Raw genomic sequence first — 18,585 nt, forward strand, 5'->3', positions numbered from 1 at the left:
TGCATCTGAATAGCAAAGAAAGGGATTGAATGTGGTAACAAATAAAATGTCATTTAAAATATAAAGGGAGAAACATGTTTTCCCTGTGGTAAGACATCACGTGATGCAAATGACTGAATGGTTTAAATCAGTGATCAACAACCGGTAGATTGCACTCGACTAGTCAATATCCAAGGCTTTCCTAGTTGATCGCCAAACATTCCTATGTGTGTCTTTTTTTGCACTGTTTGGGGTAGGTGCACTTGATTCAGCTGCCCTGTGCCCCGGGTAGTCGAAGTTCCCCCGTTTTGAACCATTTTCATGTGTCTGAAGGTACAAACTCAGCCTACCCAGCGGGCCCGAAGAGCAAATCAAGTGCACCTATAGGTCTACCGCTGGCTAATCAGAATATTAGTTATTTAACCTTTATTTAACTAGGCAGATAGCTTAGAGCACCATGTCTGTAGCTTTCTCGAGCCCACAGCAAAGTTGATAGTTAACTACTGTGTGACTCATGTAACGGCCGTTGTTGGTGGAAGAAGGTGAGGACCAATGCTCAGAGTGGTAAGTGTCCATATTGATTTCATGGAATAAATGAACACTCAACAGAAAACAATAAAGTGACAACGAACGAAACGAAACAGTCCTGTACGGTGTATACACAAAGCACAGAACAGAAAATAATCACCCACAACTCAAAGGTGAAACCAGGCTACCTAAGTATGGTTCTCAATCAGGCACAACGATTGACAGCTGCCTCTGATTGAGAACCATACCAGGCCAAACACAGAAATCCCAAATCATAGAAAAAAAGAACATAGGCAACCCACCCAACTCACGCCCTGACCCATACTAAAACAAAGACATAACAAAAGAACTAAGGTCAGAACGTGACAACTCAACATGACTGGAGACACACTGTCAACGAATAGATTACAGCGAAGAGCTGCTGTTTTTATCAGTTAGTTCATGTTTAAGATTTTATTCAGCACTTATAAGCCATAAAACGCCCTCTTCCTATCCACCTGCTCTACAAAGTGTATTGATAGACTTGCGTTGTTCCTTAGCGGCTTGTGTCTTTCTAATATTGCGGAGTAGCCTATTTCACGCTCTCTGGTCATACCAATAACAACATGAATTGGTGCATGAGTCAGAAATAATGAAGGGCGACTCAAGTTTCGCCATCAGCTGGAAGACAAGTGTCCCCTTTTTGGTCAGTTAGAGGAGGGAGGAAGAGCTGAGGGACATTGAGAGGCAGCCTCTCCGCCTCTCTCTCTCGCTCTCTCCCCCTCCCCTCCTTCCACCATCCACGCATCAGATCAGTAAAGAAAAAAAATGTTGTATTTCATGACTCACAAGTAATACAACAACTGATCTATTGTCAGTGAGATCTTACACCTCATGTTTTGAAATAAAAACGTTAAATGGTCTAAGGAGAACAACTTTGGCAGGGCAATTCAATAATAACCAATATGCAGTGCTAACGTATTGAACCTATAGCCTACTGCACAAACCTCATTGTTACGACACTGGTTTTAATAGGTTAAGGTTTGCGTAGGCTCATGTTTTTTTAAGTCATGTTTAATAAAACATCTTAGCGGAAGATCTTGGCCTGCATTTTGACTCAAAGTGATCTTGGTTTGTGCCACAAGCAGGAGAGAGTGTGTAAAAGCAAACAGAAATTGCATAGAGAGAAAAGCAAAACTACAAATGTACACAAAGTGACTGAGAGTGAGTCAGACTCAACTGGAAACAACACAAAATCATAGAAAGATGCTCTGTCATTCCTTGAACTGCATAGCATGACAGAAACAGAGCGCAGAGTAATATGGATTACTCCAGAGAGCTGACAGGAGTCCATTTATAAATGGAGATAGACACCGGGTCAGCGTTATCAGTAATCTCAGCTACAGATTACAACAGACTCTTTTCAAAAATACCATTACAGAAGACAACAGTGATGCTCAAAACACACACTGTGGAAAAGGTTTCTCATTTGGGAAAAATGAATGTACATTTTATAAAGGCAAAACACAGCAGCTTAGACCTGTACGTACTACAAAATGGAGGACCAGCACAGCTGTCAACTGGACAGGCACACTATCAAAGCACTGCACTGAATGTGTCATCACTAGGCAGCAGCAGCACTGCTAAGAGACTATCCAACTGCTCACAAATTCCCAGGATGTTTTCAAAAAGGGAATTAGAAAACAGAAAAGAATGAAGGCCAGGACTGAGAGAGATGAAAAGGCTACTCCAAAATTTCACAAGGCCCATCCTGGGCCATATGCAATCTGACCTAAAGTGGAGGCAGAGTTGCAGAACTCTGGGATTCTGTCCAAGGTGGACTGGAGTGAGTGGCCATTGTTACAGTTTTGAAGAAAGTGAAAGCTGGAATCTGGAAACTTAGGCGTCTATGGGACTTTAAACTGACAGTCAACCCCGTATCCACTGTCACGCATTGAGGACATAGAGTTGAAGTCGGAAGTTTACCTTGGCCAAGTACATGTAAACTCAGTTTTTCACAATTCCTGACATTTATTCCAAGTAGAAATTCCCTGTCTTAAGTCAGTTAGGATCACCACTTCATTTCAAGAATGTGAAATGTCAGAATAATAATAGGGAGAATGAGTTATTTCAGCTTTTATTTCTTTCATCACATTCCGAGTGGGTCAGACACTCAGTTAGTATTTGGAAGCATTGCCTTTAAATTGCTTAACTTTGGTCAAACGTTTCAGGTAGCCTTCCACAAGCTTCCCACAATAAATTGGGTGAATTTTGGCCCATTCCTCCTGAAAGAGCTGGTGTAACTGAGGCCTACTTACTACTACTACTACTACTACTTACACACCTTTTCAGTTCTGCCCACAAATTTTCTATGGGATTGAGTTCAGGGCTTCGTGATGGCCACTCCAATACTTTGACTTTGTTGTCCTTGAGCCATTTTGCCACAACGTTGGAAGTATGCTTGGGGCCATTGTCCATTTGGAAGACCCATTTGAGACCAAGCTATAACTTCCTGACTGATGTCTTGAGATGTTGCTTTAATATATCCACATAATTTCCCTCCCTCATGATGCCATCTATTTTGTGAAGTGCACCAGTCCCTCCTGCAGCAAATCACCCCCACAACATGATGCTGCCACCCTGTGCTTCACGGTTGGGATGTTGTTCTTCGGCTTGCAAGCGTCCCCCATTTTCCTCCAAACATAACAATGGTCATTATGGTCTAATAGTTCTATTTTTGTTTCATCATACCAGAGGACATTTCTCCAAAAAGTACGATCTTTGTCCCCATGTGCAGTTGCAAACCATAGTTTTATGGCGGTTTTGGAGTAGTGGCTTCTTCCTTGCTGAGTGGCATTTCAGGTTATGTTGATATAGGACTCGTTTTTACTGTGGATATAGATACTTTTGTACCTGTTTCCTCCAGCACCTTCACAAAGTCCTTTGCTGTTGTTCTGGGATTGATTTGCACTTTTCGCACCAAAGTATCTCTAGGAGACAGAATGCTTCTCCTTCCTGAGCGGTATGAAGGCTGCGTGGTCCCATGGTGTTTATACTTGCGTACTATTGTTTGTACAGATGAATGTGGTACCTTCAGGCGTTTGGAAATTGCTTCCAAGGATGAACCAGACTTGTGAAGGTCTACAATTTTGTTTCTGAGGTCTTGTCTGATTTCTTTTCATTTTCCCATTATGTTAAGCAAAGAGGCACTGAGTTTGAAGGTAGGCCTTGAAATACATCCACAGGTACACCTCCAATTGACTCATATGTTGTCAATTAGCCAATCAGAAGCTTGTAAAGCCATGACATCATTTTCTGGAATTTTCAAAGCTTTTTAAAGTCATAGTCAACTTAGTGTATGTAAACTTCTGATCCACTGGAATTGTGATACAGTGAATTATAAGTGAAATAATCTGTCTAAACAATTGTTGGAAAAATTACTTGTCATGCGCAAAGTAGATGTCATAACCGACTTTCCAAAACTATAGTTTGTTAACAAGAAATTTGTGGAGTGGTTGAAAAAAACGAGTTTTAATGACTCCAACCTAAGTCTATGTTAACTTCCGACTTCAACTGTATTTGCTTCCCTATTAGGAGCGGGACGCTTCACGAAGATAGACCTAGTGCAAGCTTACTTACAAATGGAAATTGAGGAATCGTCATAATAGTTTTTGACAATCAACACACAAAGGCTTATTCTCATACTCTCATATTCTCAACCATCTTGTTTTCGGGATAGCCTAGGTACCAGTCAACTAACAAAGCAATGGACTAAGTGCTTCAGGGGATATCAGATACCGCTGCTCCCGAGAGGCGCAGTGGTCTAAGGCACTGAATCTCAGTACAAGAGGTGTCACTGCAGTCCCTGGTTTGAATCCATGCATGCAACGTCTGAGCAGGGGACCATTGTTTGCTTATGGCCCCCACCCCACAGAGGGTGTGCCCGAGTGAAACATGCCAGTGAGATGTTTCGCTCTGGGGCACCCCCTTCGCGGCAAGGGGCAATAAGCAGACCAGAGTGGCCCTACCATGACCAGAGAGAAATTAAGGGCTTTCCCTACTGCCCCTGCCTTGGATCTGTTTCCTGTTGTTCGCTAGCGATAGCAAAGATTATCTATTATATTGACAAGATCTATTGACAGTACATGTCCTCAAAGGGAGGAGACGAGGACAGGTGGGACCATTCTAACCAATGAGAGGGCAGATATGTGTGTGAACCACAGGCCCAACTAAGTTGTTTTTCTCAAAGTTAACGAATGCCACGTGCGTCCATATATATCACTACATTTGTAACAACCTAAACATGAATCTATTTGATGAAATAAGCCTCACGTAATTTGACACACTCTCATAGACCTCCATGCAAAATGGTCTGCTTATCTCGTGGGGACAGATTTTGGGTGGAGATAACCCTCCCTGGTGGTAGCCAGTCATATGATGCACAAGCTAGGTCTATTTTAAACATTACCATCCATAAAATTATGCCAACTGATTCATGATTTCGACTGGCTGAGAAACGCTGCCTGCCTGTCTGTCTCGTCCCGACTCCCGACACATTCATTACTATGGCACAGGCTGGAGATCGAATTTGAATATCGAAACAATGTTGCAAATGTCGGAGAGACAGACAGGAAGGTTTATACAAGTCTCTGCTGTTGAAAACTAAATGTCAGTTTCAAAGAAATGTGAGATAATGTCTAGATGCTTTTTTATAGTGGAGATCAAGTTTATAAATGCCTGGCTGGGCTGATAAGACTGTGGATTATGCAGTCAGATGGAGCAGAGTAAATATGCATTTTAATGTCATAGATTTAGCCGGTGGTGGAATAGACACCGTCTGGAATGTGGTTTTAACCAATCAACATTCAGGATTAGATTTACCCGTTGTATGAAAACCTGCCAAATGTTTTTGACTAAACTACAGTATGATTCTCAAAGTACAATAACTATTCCTCTCTAGCAAAACACATGGAGAGAAATCAAAGCAATACTAATTGGACAAATTGAAGGGAAAAGTTCAACATGCTTCATTACCTTTCACAACCTTTGTTTTGCCATGCCTCGGGAAATGCACACCACAAATCCACACACATACAATTTGAAGTGCTGTTAACGTGAACAAGTGGGAGTAGATAGTGAATGTATGGTACACCCACCTAACCATCCTCCCAATTGAATTGTTTGCCCTCTCAGTGCATTAAGCATAGCTTAAAAAAACTGTGAATAAATAGTGGACGAAGTCAGCAATCTCTACACACTCTCCGGCACACTATGTTCAAAGATTTTGCAACTGCTCATACAAAACAATGAGGTGGGGGAAGCTGTGTAATTAATATGAGTGTTTAATTGGGTTGTGTGTCTAGTGTACCGAATGCTATTCACACGGATATTACCGCTGACCTTCAATATCTAATGCGGGCATCCCTTCAATTTTCTATTGTGTCAGGAACTTAAAATCTTCACAATTGGCCCGAAAGATTCTTGAACAGTGTTTGTCATTTTGACAGTTGGCTGTCTGCCAGATACAATACTGCCACATACATTGTGGGGACTCTTATCTTGAAGTGGCACCGTAAAGTTTCATTACAAAAAAGTAGTTATGGTGTAATTATTACATAGTACCCAACAACAGTCATAACTGTTTTCAGTTTGTGTAATTACACTTTTTTATGAACATTTGTATTGCATTGCATTTATGTCATAAACGTGTGTATAGGTGGCAGGGAAGTCAGGCGCAGGAGAATCGAACTTGGTAAAATGGAGTAGTTTAATAACTTAAAAACATAGCTCCAAAACCATGACAATAAATCAAAACAAAGTGGGTACGTGGACCAGTCGCGCACCAATACAAGCAACACGATAAATGAACAACAAACAATCTCTGACAACAGAGGGTTAAATACACAACAGGTAATGAATGGGATTGGAACCAGGTGTGTAGGAAGACAAGACAAAACCAATGGAAAATGAAAAATGGATCAATGATGGCTAGAAGACCGGTGACGTCGACCGCCGAGCACCACCCGAACAAGGAGAGGCATCGACTTTGGCAGAAGTCGTGACACATTTACTACAATTGTGTCTAAGCAACCACCTAAAATTACATTGCTAAGCCTTGTTTATACATCTTTTGTCCTGATCTTGCCCACATTCTGATTGTACCCACATTTTCCGAAATATGTCTACACGTGTCTCATATCCGTCCACTGCATTGTGACCACATTTCCTGTTCCCTCCCTGTATGCAAGTTATTTGACAGTTATTCTTTCAAAATAATATGATTTATTTATTTGAAGACACATATTGATGCCATAAGTCAATGGTGCCACCTGGCAAAGATTAAATGATGATTTAAAATGGTTTCACTGTCCAGATCCGTCTACACTTGTAAGACACAATGCGTGACTGACTTCCTCCGGAGGTGGTCAAGACCTGATCACAATCAGACCACAACTAGTCTTTTAATTGTCGGCACAAACAGAATGTGGACAAGATCAGGACTAAATATGAATGTTAGAACCAGAACAGGGCATAAGATCACTCAATGTTCAATCTCTGTTATTGTGCATGCTGGAAACAGGAATACGAGGTACTGTGGTACAGTATGTAACAATTTGTTATGTAACTACCACATTAGTACATAGATATGGGGAGTGACCCAAAAGTAAAATCTGAATGTGCTACTTTTGTTTAGCGTCTAATTACATGACATACTGATTGCAGCTCTTGTTTCCTTAGAAACGACATAGTTACACCAGCACTGCCTCTGCCCTCGGCACTCATGGAATCCTTTTCCAGCCAAATCATGGAGAGGAACCCTTGTTGCTTTGTTGGAAAGCTATCCACTAGACCCCTGGGATATGCTATAACCTGCCACAAAGAAGGATTAGAGGACCAAAAAGAGTTGTACACCTGTCATCCCATATTTTCCTGCTCGGTCACACTCGGATCCTGCTGACTATACCAAATATCACAGGGAAAGGGATAAAAAAAAGTATTTTAAAAAGATGTGATACAGTAGGCCTACTGTGTCCAGTATCACAATTACTTACAACTAACTAACTATATACTGACTTATACATACTGTCACGTTCCCAACATTTTTGGGGGCGCTCAGCAGATAAAGGGAACTAATCAATAAGTTACTGATAACCAGAATGAAACAGGTGGGGGTTTTAAAATGGGTTCTGAAAGGCATTCATGGGGGGGGTAAAACAACTCCAGTTGGGTCTTAAAAGAACCCCACCATGGACCCCTACTGGATTTGCCTAAGAACAGACAAACTAAAAGGTAATCCCAAACCAATTTAGGTTAGGGTTACGTTTTTAGTTTCATGCACTAGCACGTTTTTAGTTTCATGCACTAGCACTACCACAACAGATTGAAATAACTGACTCATCATCAAGTTTTGTTGATTTGAATCAGCTGTGTAGTGCTGGCACAAGACCAAGTATGGGAAACCCTGGGTGAGGTAGGAAAAAACCCAAAGCCTGTAACACATACTTACGTACTTATGTATCATAATGGTTCATGTCATTGCTATTTGAATGATGAATATATTTTCTTTATTACATGTAAATGACAAGTCCTCATCAGCTGTATGCCGATTTTAACATTTCTTCGGGCCCCACTCCTAAATCACACAGTAGTTCACGACACTGCTATTGAAATATCTAGGTTGCTTATAAAGGTGTGTAATTAAAAAAAAATGTTAAAAAACAAGCTAAGCTTTGCTATCATTTAAAATTACACACCTTTTGACATTCATAACACATCTGTTGTGTATCATTCTACTTCATTTCAAGTGACGCACATACATTCACAACAGATCCGTGATGCTGTTGTATCATGTCAACAAGAGACTCCCCACAACACTTTGTTTTTAAATGATCACCCCCCCAATGATATTTAAATGGTATCCCTAATGATTAATAGCTCTAGCTTCCTTGCTGTCTTGTTTTGATTCATTTGAGAAAGTCAAATAGGGTATCTGGCGCATGTTGTCGCTAATGTCATTGGTCATGGAAATGCTAAAAAAGGCGATGATGGTAGCCCTATAACGGTAGCGACATTAGCATATTATAAGCAGTATTTTTATGAATCATTACGTTCCAGTTATATTAAGCGGCCAAACATAGCCTAGCTAATAAAAAAAATCACACCAAGACTGATTAAATACTTGACTGCTTTACTTTTCTTTTTAACTCTGCTCCTTTATAAAGTCTCGAATAATTACTAGCTGCCCTCCTTTGAGATTTCTTCCATAATGAATTAGTATGCAACTGCCAATGCTGGAGTGAACATAACTTGAATAAAAATATATATTTTGGTGTACAGCGACAAAAGAGTAAGTATTTGCTTTAATGACAACGGTTGGTTTTGTTTTAACCTCACACAAAACAACGAAAGAAATATCAGTTGCAGTGTTTTCTTCAGGTCCTTCTTTACGTTTCATTGACCTTATGCCATAACATTATAAATACCCTTGGCCTAAAAAATAGTATATAGTAACTACAGTGATGCCTAGTTGAATTTTCTGTAATTAACACGTCATTTGTTATACACATATTATATTGGCAAGCAAACTGAAATACATTGTTTGATTCTCCCCGTACATTTCCGTCTACCTATGCTGCAATTACACTGCACTTACAAGGGTGTGATACATTTTTTACGGAAGTGGTATAAAGTCTACATTTTGTAAATAGTTCTTCACACTATAGGTAAAAAATAGACCAGTCGATTCGTTTTCTCCACAAATATCCATTTAATCTTCACAAATTTACTGAAAATCACAGTTTATTGAAAGAAAGGTCAAATAACACAGATCAATGTCGCTAGGAGTAACTACTCAGTGCATGGCACATTCTCAGGGAGACGACTCATTGTGAGTCTTTGGCTCTTCACCTCTAGCATGTTAAAGGCAGAAAGAGCTCTGAAATATTAAATGTTGAAAGAAGTTGGCCAGCCAACTTGAGAGCCTATATACTTTAAAATATGGAGGAGATAGTAAATTAACCTTGCTACAATGAGTGACAAACCATATTTGTAAGTTTGGTGTTACAGCAGTTTTTGTTAATGGGACTACTTATATTACAGAATATCATGACCTTACCAGTGCAAAGGGATTTATTTAGAAATAACACACATTTACTGTAGAAAGTAGTGTCCTCGCTCTGAAAAAAAACAACAATGAACAATCATAAAACAAGTTACCAATGCCATTGCTACCTTTTAAAAGAAGTCTAGAATGCATGCCATTTTATTATGCGGGTTTTCAATCGAAAAATTTAAACATTTCACGGTTGAGAAGTTTGTTTTCGTCCAACAATTCCTGTGTCTCTTTTGCAAACTGTGTGTGTGTGTGTGTGTGTGTGTGTGTGTGTGTGTGTGTGTGTGTGCGTGTGTGTGTGTATGTGGGCACAAGTATGAGCTCTGAAAAAGATCTCCAGGTAACGCAGGTGTTCTGCATCTCCAATGACATCCCATCCATTCAGTTGTTTTTGTGTAGTTTCGTGTTTTCGCTGCCTCCCTCTACTTCCTCCCTGCCATCTGAGGGCTTTGCATTTGATTTTCCAATCTGCGCTGCAGTCCTTTGCTGTTGACAATACAAAAGACAAGAATGTATAGCTCATTAACAACAGCGGCAGAGTAACAGAGAAACAATGGGCTACTGTACAGAAACAATACTGGATTGATGACAGCAGTATTACTTAAATAATACAGCAGTATTACTTTAACAATACTGCAATCCTACTTCACACTCATGTTGATTAGCCTATCCCTTTTACTGGAAATATACACTCCACATACACTTAGGTCTGGGACAATACCAGTGTTGCAATATATATTTTGTTCCATGGCAAAATAGAAAACTTGAAGCTGTCCTTTAAAAAGCTGCTGTATGTAAAATATTGTGTGATTATTTTCCATCCACAGTTTTTATGCAAGTAAAATCATACTATATATATATATATATATAATTTTTTTTATAATGCAGACAGATCATTTGAGATGAGATCTTTTAGTGTTGGTTAAATTAATTATGCGAGAAATGCTGGTGGAAACACTTATGTACAAATATTGATATAATAACAAAAGTTGAGCTTTAACCAAAATGTATGTTATTTTTCATTTTTTAAAGAACTAATTGACCAACATTAGTTACATTTTTGAATTCCATTACATTTTTTCTGAGCTGAATGCGCAGTTTCTCTAGAGATGAATTAGATCAAGCCCGAACTGTGCAATGTGGTAGGGGGTTGTAGTTTCCAACAGGCTAATATTCTACATACAGTACCAGACAAAAGTTTGGACACACATACACATTCAAGTGTTTTTCTTTATTTTTACTATTTTCTACATTGTAGAATAACACTGAAGACATCAAAACTATGAAATAACACATATGGAATCATGTAGTAACCAAAAAAGTGTAAAACAAATCAAAATGTATTTTATATTTGAGATTCTTCAAATAGCCACCCTTTGCCTTGACAGATTTGCACACTCTTGGCGTTCTCTCAACCAACTTCACCTGGAATGCTTTTCCAACAGTCTTGAAGGAGTTCCCACATATGCTGAACACTTGTTGGCTGCTTTTCCTTCACTCTGCGGTCCAACTCATCCCAAACCATCTCAATTAGGTTGAGTTCGGGAGATTGAGATCTGATGCAGCACTCCATCATTCTCCTTCTTGGTCAAATAGCCCTTACACAGCCTGGAGGTGTGTTGGGTCATTGTCCTGTTGAAAAACAAATGATAGTCACACTAAGAGCAAAACAGATGGGATGGCGTATCGCTGCAGAATGCTGTGGTAGCCATGCTGATTAAGTGTGCCTTGAAATCTAAATAAATCACAGCAAAGCACCATCACACCTCCTCCATGCTTTACGGTGGGAACCACACATGCAGAGATCATCCGTTCACCTACACTGCGTCTCACAAAGACACAGCGGTTGGAACCAAAAATGTAAAATTTTGACTCATCAGACCAAAGGACAGATTTCCACCGGCCTAATGTCCATTGCTCGTATTTCTTGGCCCAAGCAAGTCTCTTCTTTTTATTGGTGTCCTTTAGTAGTGCTTTCTTTGCAGCAATTCGACCATGAAGGCCTGATTCATGCAGTCTCATCTGAACAGTTGATGTCGAGATGTGTCTGTTACTTGAACTCTGTGAATCATTTATTTGGGCTGCAATTTCTGAGGCTGGTAACTCTAACTCTCTTATCCTCTGCAGCAGAGGTACCTCTGGGTCTTCCTTTCCTGTGGCGGTCCTCATAGGAGACAGTTTCATCATAGTGCTTGAAGGTTTTTGGGACTGTACTTGAAGAAACTTTCAAAGTACTTGAAATGTTCCGGATTGACTGACCTTCATGTCTTAAAGTATTGATGGACTGTCGTTTCTCTTTGCTTATTTGAACTGTTCTTGCCATAATATAGACTTGGTCTTTTACCAAATAAGGCTATCTTCTGTATAATATCCACCTCGTCACAACACAACGGATTGGCTCAATCACATTAAGAAGGAAAGAGATTTCACAAATGAACTTTTAACAAGACACACCTGTTAATTGAAATGCATTCCAGTTGACTACCTCATGAAGCTGTTTGAGAGAATTCCAAGAGTGCAAAGCTGTCATCAAAGCAAAGGGTGGCTACTTTGTAGAATCTCAAAAATAAAATATATGTTGTTTAACACTTTTTTGGTTACTACATGATTCCATATGTGTAACATCTTCACTAATATTCTACAATGTAGAAAATAGTAAAAAATAAAGAAAAACCCTGGAATGAGTAGGTTTGTCCAATTATTTGACGGGTACTGTAGTTTTAGCGCAGAAAATGTGATAATTAACCACAATGACCATAATCTATTGCGCACCTACTTGTCCGGTCTGTGTGGGCATGGAGGCGGACAGAGGAATGCACGATCGAGAGGGATAGAGAGCAGTTGCTTTGCGAGGTGTTAGTACCTGAAATCGAAGTGGATCGAAGTGATTGATGGTTGGTATTCAGTAGTCATAAAAGTGTTCCTTACAAATACATTTTTTATTTTGTCAGACAGCATAGGCAGCAGCTCTATAGAGGTGAGATGATGACTTGGGATGAAATAATGTCAGCTAGCATCTGTTTACTGTTAACCAACATTGCATTGGGCTCCCGAGTGGCGTAGTGGTCTAAGGCATTGCTTCTCAGTGCAAAAGGTGTCATGGCAGTCCCTCGTTCAAATCCAGGCTGGATCACATCCAGCTGTGATTGGGAGTCCCATAGGGCGGCACACAAATGGCCCAGCATCGCCAGGGTAGGCTGTCATTGTAAATAAAACTTTGTTCTTAACTGACTTGTCTAGTTATGTAAAGGTTAAAAAAAATGTTTTTTTTTGCTGGATACCTTGAGGCTTCTGCATCACACTTTATGTCAGTGGCCAAGCCTTTCATTGCCTGGAGTAAAGCCAATACAAACAAACAACATATACAGTGGGGCAAAAAAGTATTTAGTCAGCCACCAATTGTGCAAGTTCTCCCACTTAAAAAGATGAGAGAGGCCTGTAATTTTCATCATAGGTACACTTCAACTATGACAGACAAAATGAGAAAATAAATCCAGAAAATCACATTGTGTAACGCCGTTCGTCTGTTGAAGAAAGAGAGTCAGACCGAAATGCAGCGTGAAGGTTACTCATGACTTTAATGAATGAAAACGCGGTACATGAAATAACTGAAACTAAATACAAAAACAACAGAACGGAACGTGAAACTAATTACATTTACATTTAAGTCATGTAGCAGACGCTCTTATCCAGAGCGACTTACAAATTGGTGCATTCACCTTATGACATCCAGTGGAACAGCCACTTTACAATAGTGCATCTAAATCTTTTAAGGGGGGTGAGAAGGATTACTTTATCCTATCCTAGGTATTCCTTAAAGAGGTGGGGTTTCAGGTGTCTCCGGAAGGTGGTGATTGACTCCGCTGTCCTGGCGTCATGAGGGAGTTTGTTCCACCATTGGGGAGCCAAAGCAGCGAACAGTTTTGACTGGGCTGAGAGGGAACTGTACTTCCTCAGTGGTAGGGAGGCGAGCAGGCCAGAGGTGGATGAACGCAGTGCCCTTGTTTGGGTGTAGGGCCTGATCAGAGCCTGGAGGTACTGAGGTGCCGTTCCCTCACAGCTCCGTAGGCAAGCACCATGGTCTTGTAGCGGATGCGAGCTTCAACTGGAAGCCAGTGGAGAGAGCGGAGGAGCGGGGTGACGTGAGAGAACTTGGGAAGGTTGAACACCAGACGGGCTGCGGCGTTCTGGATGAGTTGTAGGGGTTTAATGGCACAGGCAGGGAGCCCAGCCAACAGCGAGTTGCAGTAATCCAGACGGGAGATGACAAGTGCCTGGATTAGGACCTGCGCCGCTTCCTGTGTGAGGCAGGGTCGTACTCTGCGGATGTTGTAGAGCATGAACCTACAGGAACGGGCCACCGCCTTGATGTTATTTGAGAACGACAGGGTGTTGTCCAGGATCACGCCAAGGTTCTTAGCGCTCTGGGAGGAGGACACAATGGAGTTGTCAACCGTGATGGCGAGATCATGGAACGGGCAGTCCTTCCCCGGGAGGAAGAGCAGCTCCGTCTTGCCGAGGTTCAGCTTGAGGTGGTGATCCGTCATCCACACTGATATGTCTGCCAGACATGCAGAGATGCGATTCACCACCTGGTCATCAGAAGGAGGAAAGGAGAAGATTAATTGTGTGTCGTCTGCATAGCAATGATAGGAGAGACCATGTGAGGTTATGACAGAGCCAAGTGACTTGGTGTATTACAGCCTATCTGGTGACTACAACACAGAGACAGGTACAAACACCCACGAAATACAAAGCGAAACTCAGGCTGCCTAAATACGGTTCCCAATCAGAGACAACGATAAGCACCTGACTCTAATTGAGAATCGCCTCAGGCAGCCAAGCCTATACAACACCCCTAATCAGCTGCGATCCCAAATAATACAAACCCCAATACGAAACACAACATATAAACCCATGTCACACCCTGGCCTACCCAAACATATAACAAAAACACAAAATACAATGACCAAGGCGTGACACATTGTGAATTTATTTGCAAATTATGGTGGAAAATAAGTATTTGGTCACCTACAAACAAGCAAGATTTCGGGCTCTCACAGACCTTTAAGAGGCTCCTCTGTCCTCCACTCATTACCTGTATTAATGGCACCTGTTTGAACTTGTTATCAGTATAAAAGACACCTATCCACAACCTCAAACAGTCACACTCCAAACTCCACTATGGCCAAGACCAAAGAGCTGTCAAAGGACACCAGAAACAAAATTGTAGACCTGCACCAGGCTGGGAAGAATGAATCTGCAATAGGTAAGCAGCTTGGTTTGAAGAAATCAACTGTGGGAGCAATTATTTGGAAATGGACGACATACAAGACCACTGATAATCTCCCTCGATCTGGGGTTCCACGCAAGATCTCACCCCGTGGGGTCAAAATGATCACAAGAACGGTGAGCAAAACTCCCACAACCACACGGGGGGACCTAGTGAATGACCTGCAGAGAGCTGGGACCAAAGTAACAAAGCCTACCATCAGTAACACACTACGCCGCCAGGGACTCAAATCCTGCAGTGCCAGACGTGTCCCCCTGCTTAAGCCAGTACATGTCCAGGCCCGTCTGAAGTTTGCTAGAGAGCATTTGGATGATCCAGAAGAAGATTGGGAGAATGTCATATGGTCAGATGAAACCAAAATATCACTTTTTGGTAAAAACTCACCTCATTGTCTTTGGAGGACAAAGATTGATGAGTTGCATAAAAAGAACACCATACCTACTGTGAAGCATGGGGGTGAAAACATCATGCTTTGGGGCTGATTTTCTGCAAAGGGACCAGGACGACTGATTCGTGTAAAGGAAAGAATGAATGGGGCCATGTATCGTGAGATTTTGAGTGAAAACCTCCTTCCATCAGTAAGGGCATTGAAGATGAAACGTGGCTGGGTCTTTCAGCATGACAATGATCCCAAACACACCACCCGGGCAACGAAGGAGTGGCTTCGTAAGAAGCATTTCAAGGTCCTGGAGTGGCCTAGCCAGTCTCCAGATCTCAACCCCATAGAAAATCTTTGGAGGGAGTTGAAAGTCCGTGTTGCCCAGCAACAGCCCCAAAACATCACTGCTCTAGAGGAGATCTGCATGGAGGAATGGGCCAAAATACCAGCAACAGTGTGTGAAAACCTTGTGAAGACTTACAGAAAACATTTGACCTCTGTCATTGCCAACAAAGGGTATATAACAAAGTATTGAAATACACTTTTGTTATTGACCAAATACTTATTTTCCACCATCATTTGCAAATAAATTCATTAAAAATCCTACAATGTGATTTTCTGGATTTTTTCTTCTCATTTTGTCTGTCATTGTTGAAGTGTACCTTTGAGGAAAATTACAGGCCTCTCTCATATTTTTAAGTGGGAGAACTTGCACAATTGGTGGCTGACTAAATACTTTTTTGCCCCACTGTACCTGTACAGATGCAGGATCTTAATTGTATCACCCTGTTGCAGTGTATTTGAGGTATAAAAAAGCTTCTGAAGTTTATAAATTCCACTTTGACATTTCAGAATTGATTTTCCCTCACGAAACATGTATCAACCCCTTACAAAAATGTCCATGAATTTGAATACACACAATAATTCACATTTCCTCTTGCTGCGGGATTATTTCCATGCTGTAGCAGACTGGCTAAAATAAAATAAAATAAAATGGTATTTGTCACATGCTTCGTAAACAACAGGTGTAGACTAATAGTGAAATACTTACTTAAGGGCTCTTCCCAACAATGTGATAGAAACATATATAAAAAATTATAACACAAGGAATAAACACATAATGAGTCACGATAACTTGGCTATATACACAGGGTACCAGTACTGAGTCGATGTTCAGGGGTAGGAGGTATAGGTAGGGGTAAAGTGACGAGGCAACAGGATAGATAATAAACAGTAGCAGCAGCTTATGTGATGAGTCTAACGAGTTAGTGCAAAGAGGGTCAACGTAGATAGTCTGGTTAACTATTTAGTAGTCTTATGGCTTGGGGGTAGATGCTGGTTCCAGACTTGGTGCATCGGTACCACTTGCTGTGCGGTAGCAGAGAAAACCGTCTATGACATGGGTGGCTGGAGTTTTTGACGATTTGTAGGGCGGTCCTCTGACATTGCCTTGTATAGAGGTCCTGGATGGCAGGGAGCTCGGCCCCAGTGATGTACTGGGCCGTACGCACTACCTTCTGTAGCACCATGCGGTTGGATGCCAAGCAGTTGCCATACCAGGTGATGATACAGCCAGTCAAGATGCTCTCAATAATGCACTGTAGAACATTTTGAGGATCTGAGTGCCGATGACAAATCTTTTTAGCCTCCTGAGGAGGAAAAGGTGTTGTCATGCCTTCTTTACGACTGTGTTGGTGTGTGTAGACCATGTTAATTCCCTTAGTGATGTAAACACCAAGGAACTTGAAGCTCTCAACCCTCTCCACTACAGCCTCGTCAATGTGCTCAGCCCTCCGTTTCCTGTAGTCCACGTTCAGCTCCTTTGTCTTGCTGACGTTGAGGGAGAGGTTGTGTTCCTGGCACCACTGACCTCCTCTTTATAGGCGGTCTCATCATTGTTGATGATCAGGCCTACCAACATCATCTCATCAACAAACGTAATGATGGTGTTGGAGTCGTGCCCCAGTGTTAAGGGTCAGCGTGGCGGATGTGTTGTTGCCTACACTCACCACCTGGGGGCGACCTGTCAGTGTTCAGTCCCAGGATCCTGAGCTTATTGATGAGCTTGGAGGACACTATGGTATTGAATGCTGAGCTGTAGTCAATGAACAGCATTCTCACATCGCTGTTCCTCTTGTTAAGGTCGGAGAAGGCATTGTGGAGTGCAATAGAGATTGCGTCATCTGTGGATCTTTTGGGGTGGCATGGAGTGGGGTGATGGTGTTGATGTGAGCTATGACCAGCCTTTCAAAGCATTTCATGGCTACAGATGTGAGTGCTACGGGCGATAGTCATTTAGACAAGTTACCTTGGCATGGTTGAGCACAGGGACTATGGTGGTCTGCTTGAAACATGTATTGTAGGTATTACAGAATGGGTCAGGGAGATGTTGAAAATGTCAGTGAAGACACCCGACCAGCTGGTCAGTGTATGCTCTGAGTACGCATCCTGGTAATCTGTCTGGCCCCGTGGTCTTGTGAATGTTAACCTGTTTAACATTTTGGCTACGGCGAGCGAGATCCGAGATTAATCCGGAACTGCTGTTGCTCTCATGCATGGTTCAGTGTTGCTTACCCCGAAGCAAGCATAGAAGGAATTTCGCTCATCTGGTAAGCGTGTGTCACTGGGCAGCTTGTGGTTGGGTTTCTTTTTGTAATCCGTGGTCGGTTTTAAGGCCTGCCACAGCCGACGAGTATTAGATCCGACTTAGTAGAATTTGATCTTAGTCCTGTATTGATAGCTCGTCGAAGACCGTAGCGGGATTTCTTATAAGCGTCCGGATTTGAGTCCTGCTCCTTGAAAGTGGCAACTTTAGCCTTTAGCTCAGTGCGGATGTTTTTGGTTGGGATATGTACGTATGATCACTGTGTGGACAACTTCGTCAATGCACTTATTAATGAAGCCGGTGACTGATGTGGTAAATTCCTCAATGTTATTGGATGAATCCCAGAACATATTCCAGTCTGTGCTAGCGAAGCAGTCCTGTAGCTTAGCATCCTCTTCATCGCGCCACTGGTGTTTCCTGTTAGAGTTTTTTGCTTGTAAGCAGGAATCAGGAGGATAGCTTTATGGTCTGCTTTGCCAAAGGGAGGGGGAGGGAGGGCCTTTAGTGATTTCTGTGTGTGTATTAAAGGTGATCTACAATTTTGTTGCCTCTAGTTGCACGTTCTGGTAAAAAACGAGTTAAGACGTATTTCAGTTTCCCTGCATTAAAATGACCAGCCACGAGAAGCGCCGCCTCTGGATGTGTATGTATTTTATCCATGTCCTTTTTCTGACACGACTCCAGGGAACATAGGATAGTCTTCAACGGAG

General features: G+C 41.7%; 1 protein-coding gene across 3 annotated transcripts in view; it reads right to left on the bottom strand.

Annotated features, from left to right (window-relative positions):
• Positions 1-9,229: 9,229 nt before the first annotated feature.
• LOC118357566 (leucine zipper protein 2) overlaps positions 9,230-18,585 on the bottom strand; it is a 164,931-nt gene continuing 155,575 nt past the window's right edge. For all 3 annotated transcript variants that reach the window (XM_035734827.2, XM_035734813.2, XM_035734821.2), the window contains one exon: positions 9,230-10,084. In XM_035734827.2, coding sequence (XP_035590720.1) covers positions 9,980-10,084 — 105 coding nt within the window. In that variant the 3' untranslated portion in view covers positions 9,230-9,979. The remainder of the gene's footprint in view (positions 10,085-18,585) is intronic.

This window comes from Oncorhynchus keta, chromosome 2 (assembly GCF_023373465.1).
Source record: "Oncorhynchus keta strain PuntledgeMale-10-30-2019 chromosome 2, Oket_V2, whole genome shotgun sequence".
Lineage (NCBI taxonomy): Eukaryota > Metazoa > Chordata > Actinopteri > Salmoniformes > Salmonidae > Oncorhynchus > Oncorhynchus keta.